Here is a 6,168-nt window from a genome sequence, read left to right on the forward strand (position 1 = left end):
AGCAGCTAAAACTTGTGATATGGATCAAAATTACTGTTTTCCGCACCGTGCTAAATCTACGCCACAAAGAATTAAGTTCTGAAAGGAAAACAAATGCATCCAGGTACTAAAAACTGTGTAACTAATGAACTGGCAGGTAAGTGTAGTCCTTTTATTTTCTAGTTTCTAGTAAGTTTTTTGACTTTGTAGTTCTTTAGATTTAACAATTAGCTGTAGCTCAGGAGGTAGAGCAGGTCATATACTCATTCGATCCCTGGCTCCCCCAGTCTGCAGGCCAAATATCCCAAAAATGCTCTCTGATGCATCCATTGGTGTATGAATGTGTGTGAATGTTAGAAAGTAAGCACTAAAAAGCATAGAAGAAAGTACTTGTGTGAATGGGTGAATGTGGCATGTTGTAAAAAGCGCTTTGAGTGCTCCAGGAGAGTAGAAAATAACTGTACAAGAAGCAGTCCATTTAACAACAGTAATTGTTTACTCGTTGTTTGCATGTCTGCCTGCTTGGGTCCTTATATATCGAAAGCTAAGAAATATATTCGATGATATACTACTCATTCAGAGTTGTAAAGCAAAATCAATTTTGTAGTTCTACAAGATCTTTCTGATATAATGTTACTAAACAAACAAATGCTTAATCACACTAGTGCCCAATTAGAGCTGATTGCGATAAAGTCTGGAGTGAGGGCCACAGCAGTTTCAAGTTTTTTTGAAGTTTTTGAAGTTATTTAACTTCAGAAATACAGAAGTAAATGACAAAATTGTCAAACAGCCAGACCTCAGCTTTGCACTGTGGTTTCCAAACACAAAACCTGTATTTCCATTCAACTTCTGTGAAGGTCTTTTATGGCAAAGCAACAAAACCCAGAGGAGCAATGGTATGAAAAGATCTTTCATTATTAATAGAATATTAGCCCGCATAAAGGTGAATGACTGAAGGATTGTGTTTCAGCACTGCAGGGGCTGTAAGTGCACAGAGGTTAATTCTCTGATCCAAGGGTAGATTTGTATCATTGTTTGTAGATAGAAAGGGTTTTCCAGGGGAACGGATTCATGTCTTCTCCCTCTTTTCCTTGGAGCACTGTGTTAGATTGCCTGGTCTGATTAATCTTAATGAATTATGCAAATAGCCTTTATCTCAAATGATTTAGCAATGTTTCTGTATTGTTTTATTAATGCACTTATGAATTACTCTGTATAATCACATAGCTTTTCCTCAGCCATTCACTGTTTGTAATTCATCGCCAGGTCTTTATTAAATCCATGGTGGTCTCCAGTGAATTGCATGCAGGAATGAGAAATTAGTCATTACTGTAATTTAATGATTTCTAACCAAACAAGAGGCAACCTGGATCGCTTAACCATAGCAAACCTTCTCATTCCTCCCCTTCAGCATCAGTCCCTGGGGTCTGGTCTTTGGGAGCAAGCTTTTTATATTTTTTGCTTAATTAATTGTGTTTAGTATAAGAAGCATTCTGTGGCAAATGTACCGCTTCACTTACAGATGGAAATTGACTTAGAAAATATGAAATTCCCCATAAAGTGAGGGTTTGTTTTGAGTCTAGACTGAAGCTTTTTCTTTTTTTCTCTCTTTTGCAATCTCTGGATTTATGAAAGTGTAGCACAAAGTAATGTTTGATTTTTTTTTTAAAAAAAATTTACAGAAAGAAATTACTAAAATGCCATTTTTGCACAGATTATATGATATTTTCCTAGAGTCATAAACATGACACCTATAGAGGAAATATACATTATAATTTATTTTATTATCATATCAGAAAAGGGTGGCACATAATATACTGTGATTTCCTGTCCCTAAGGTATACATCACATGCAGGTGAACTATAATTGCATCCCTAACTTTCTTATGACTTCGCAAAGAAACCCAGTTCTAACCAATTTTCATGATAGAGCTTCCCGTCCATCAGTAACTATAATAACTATATTATATGTGTCAAGATGAACGGACATTTTATTTGATCTTGAACTCCACTGATTCAAATGGCTACGTCATTAGGGCTAAATAATCCTGTACCTTTTACTGATTGTCTTCCAACCTCCTGTTGTACACTCTTCAGTCTAACTCCCTCAGAAGCTTTATTTTACTACACATAGTAACAAGGATTTTGGATTTATAACAGAAAAAGCCTCATGGGATCTCAAAAAACAAGTAAATAAGTCCTATAATTTGATTGTGATGGGTAGCATTAATTTAATGCAATAAACCAAGGATGACACTAACATCTACTTTGGGAAATGAACCAAATAGGATTAAGGTTGTTTAGGGTAAGAGATAATTATCTCCCTGGACCAGATTTCAGATACTTTTTTTTAAGTCTGTTAATTTTGAGAAGAACGTTGCAATGAGATTTCACCCATTTGTATTTTTGAACATGGCCTACTTTTGCATTTGCTGATTTTCAGATTTCAAATCCACCATGAACACAACCTTGATTAGCTGTGAGCTCTCCCCCTCTTCCTGCTTTTTTTGTCAGATTATTTGCTTGACCTGCTAATTTTAAGTCCCAACAGCTCCTGCGTATACAGCACTATGGCCTGGTATGCAAAATGCCTCAACAGAAAGAGAAACTGCAAAAAAATCTAAAATAAAAATCAAACTTTCTTTTTTAAACAGCAATATCCATTAAGTTAGATTTATTGATATAATACTGACATTTGTAATGAATAGTAGTCACCAGGCTTTGAAAACAACAGATACCATTAAAACATTTTGGCAGAACTGAGCTATGTTGACCCTTGGTGAGCTGTAGCGAAACATCTTACATTTTTTTCTTGGTTTCATTGTTGTGGCATTGTCTTTTTGTCTTTCAGAAAGAAGACTTGACATCCTAACAAACTTAAAAAAGACAAAACACTTTAAATTAACAAACAGAAACAGAAGAGATATCTGCTCCATAAGGCTAAAAGGAACGGAAATGCTTATGATCTCACGAGATCAACACAGATATGCATCAAGAGTCCTGGGGCTCTTTCTGGCAAGAAAATAACACAAAAGTTTCACATCACATGGTTTTGTTTCAAGAGTGATTTTTTTTTCTGTTATCCAGAGTCCTTTAGTCAATATATATCTTCACTGTTGAGATCTCTAGTCCAAAGGAATAAAACTATAATACAAAGAGAGATTTGGTGGGCAGTAGAGTTCAGAGACAGCTACTGTTGATGCTAGATCAAATGTCAGGAATTTGTTTGGATATGTAGTCTTATACGATGCTCCCTGGTCCCTGGTTCATTCACTTGAATGTCCGTGATTGTTGTCCTCATTGGTCCCTGGTTACCACCAATTCTCAAAACACGACATCCAATTGTCCAACGGTGTTGATCAAAGAAACAGTGTCTGGTTTCAAATGAGGTTATCCTTGAAACAGACGACTATCGGGTGACCTAGAGACAGGGAAGAAATAAGAAGTTAGGAAGCAGAAGGAAATACTGCAAATGGGTTGTGCTCTTATTTGACTATTTATAAGGCCAGTTATGGCATAAACTGTTGGTGAAGGTTTGTTTGCTTTAGGTTGTTTGTTTCAAACCTGCCCACTTTCAGGTATTTTTTCACACATTGAAATCTGAGGCATTGTTTGAGGATGGATATCTCAAAAACCAGTGAAGACAAACACTTCACTAGCTTTTCTTACCATAACATTGAATCAGGACTTGTAATTTGGCACACATGCAAATATAAGTGTGCCAAATGAGTATTGGCTCATTAAAATATGAAAAAAGCATGACATTCATAGTCACAAACATGAGGAAAAGGCTATTTCCATTCAACTGCCATGATGGGTTGAGCAAATATGACAGAAAAAAAACTATCAGTAGATTGCCTACTTGAATTCCAATATAATTGGAAGATGACCTGGGTTACTATATATAACTAAGAAAATTGTCTAAGATGTTCTAGAAATATTTAAAATTAAAATGTTTAAAAAAAAAATTCTAAATGTTTTAAACATTTGATGATTTGAAACAAACTAACCTATCTATTCATTAAAAAAATCCAAAATACATTTCTGACGCTCATGATCACTCATAATCAAAAGGTGAAAATTATCACACAAAAAATACCACACTGCTGCTGTTATAATAAAAGAGCATAATGTTTTTGCTTCGTTATGACTGAGAACTTCTAAAAGTTGCACACATTGACCTTGGAATGCATGTGGATGTTGAGCATAAATAAAACGCTTAATGAACATTAGCATTGGTGATTGCTGATTATTTTAGCAGCAGAGCTTTATGGCCGTGTTTGCCTTTTGATCCAGTACATTAGTCGAGACAAAAATATTTAAATAATTCAAAAAACAATATTCACATTATATACAGATGTTCACAGCACAGATGTTCACAACACAATCACCAGACAGTGTTCTTTGTAGAATTAACTACAAAGTGATGTCTTACATTTTCATCCAGCGCCAGCTTAAATTTCCAATCTGTTAAATAAATTGGGTTATGATGAAATACCTTCAGAAGTAATGTCACTGCTGTGTACCTCAGCTGAGCATGCCTGGTTCTAATTACTAAACACCAAGTATCAAACTAGTAAAGAAATTGTTATAATACTTTAATATTAAAGTAAATAGTCGAACTTTAAATATACAAAAGTCAAGCTAGTACTAAAAAAATATCCATTACCATTGCTATCGATTCTTACCATCTGACTCGCCTTGGAATAGTAACTTTTCCATTAAAAAAAAAAGTTCTTGTTTTGATGCTACATCTTAAGCAATTTATATCTCTTGAAAGTCTGACAGGTTCAAGGTGCTCATTTTCCCAGCATGGTATGTTTATAATTCTAAAACCTGAGCTCTTACAAAAAAATGGCACTCAGTAGTAGTCAGATGTAATGCAGTGTGCATCTTGGTCAATGATTTCCATGCAGACAGAGGGAATATTATTATTCATGATGGCATACAACTGGAATAAGTATTCTCAGATGTTTTCATGAATATTAATATAATGGATTGAAAGATGCAGTTTGTAGCTACTACGCTCACTTTAAGCAAATCTCTAAAAATACTCTGGGAGGTGAATGCTGTTCTTTGTTGGTTTGCCGTTTAAAAAGTAGAACACAAGTGACTCTGTGACTTGGCCTGCCAGACTTTAATACCAACACACACACACACACACACACTCACACACGCACACACACACACACACACAGAGACAGACAGGCAGAAAGGTTGATATAAGAACAGGTGTTCCTGTGTGAATATTTGCACTTTAGTGCTATTCAGTTAGAAGTTAGCGGGGTCTCACCAGTTGAATCAATAAGGACCTTACCACACACAATCAGTGTTCTGAGCAAAGCAATCCAAAAGCTGTATTGAAGTGTGATTTTTTTTCTGCTGCTTAGAGCTGCAGCTGATAATACAGAGCTTGCTGTTTGGGGAGCCACAATTTAATTTTCACTTCCATGTGGCAGTCCTCGGGAATCACGGGTGTGAGAGACAATTTGAAAATTAGTAGGTCTTATATTACTTTTGCAGGAAGCTCTAAATGGAGTAGATTCATGGTGTGGCTTAACATGAAGTTAGGTCTGGCGATTTTGTCAACAGTATAAGAGAAAAATTTTGGCACATTATTACTGCTACAGTGTCCTAGTGTGACCTACAGTGAAATGCACAAATACACATGAGGGTAGAATTATTAGCCCCCTATGAAAAGTTCAGTATTTCCAAAGTGCGGTTAAACAGAACAAGGAATTTTTGCAAAAGCTTTTCCAAACATGCTAGTTTTATTTTGGATGTTTAAAAAGAACGCACTTCTAGTATCCATAGTATTTCTCCAAGTTGGCCTTGACATTTGATAGCGGTTTGAAGGTCTCTTCTGTTTTCTTGCTCGGCAACCTCCCAGGTAATTTCTGTTCAGGGTTCTCATGATTGTCTTATTTGAGGCTACAGTATTTCTCTCCAGAGTCTTTGAAATCTTTTGCATCAAACCTCCTTCAAGCTTGTTTTCTACTGCACATGTCACGATCCTGGGTCTTATGACCCAGTGTTTTGAGTTTTAGTTCATTTTGATGTTTATAGTATGTTTAAGCTCATTAGGTCTCCTATGTTCATTTGCTTATTAGTTCCCCCTTGTGTTTTCAACCCCTGTGAAGTCTCCCTTGCCCTTCGTGTGTTTCATGTCTGTTGTCTTATGTTGTCATGT

The 6,168-nt window shown here is 35.8% G+C and overlaps 1 protein-coding gene across 1 annotated transcript in view; it reads right to left on the reverse strand.

Annotated features, from left to right (window-relative positions):
- Positions 1-2,914: 2,914 nt before the first annotated feature.
- Positions 2,915-6,168, reverse strand: part of tafa3a (TAFA chemokine like family member 3a) — a 112,528-nt gene continuing 109,274 nt past the window's right edge. Inside the window, exon 5 of the mRNA XM_005729805.1 lies at positions 2,915-3,399. Within this exon, the coding sequence (XP_005729862.1) occupies positions 3,388-3,399 (12 nt within the window). The 3' untranslated portion in view covers positions 2,915-3,387. The remainder of the gene's footprint in view (positions 3,400-6,168) is intronic.

The sequence above is a fragment of the Pundamilia nyererei genome, unplaced genomic scaffold (assembly GCF_000239375.1).
Source record: "Pundamilia nyererei isolate P.nyererei 1_Seehausen unplaced genomic scaffold, PunNye1.0 scaffold00034, whole genome shotgun sequence".
Taxonomy (NCBI): domain Eukaryota; kingdom Metazoa; phylum Chordata; class Actinopteri; order Cichliformes; family Cichlidae; genus Pundamilia; species Pundamilia nyererei.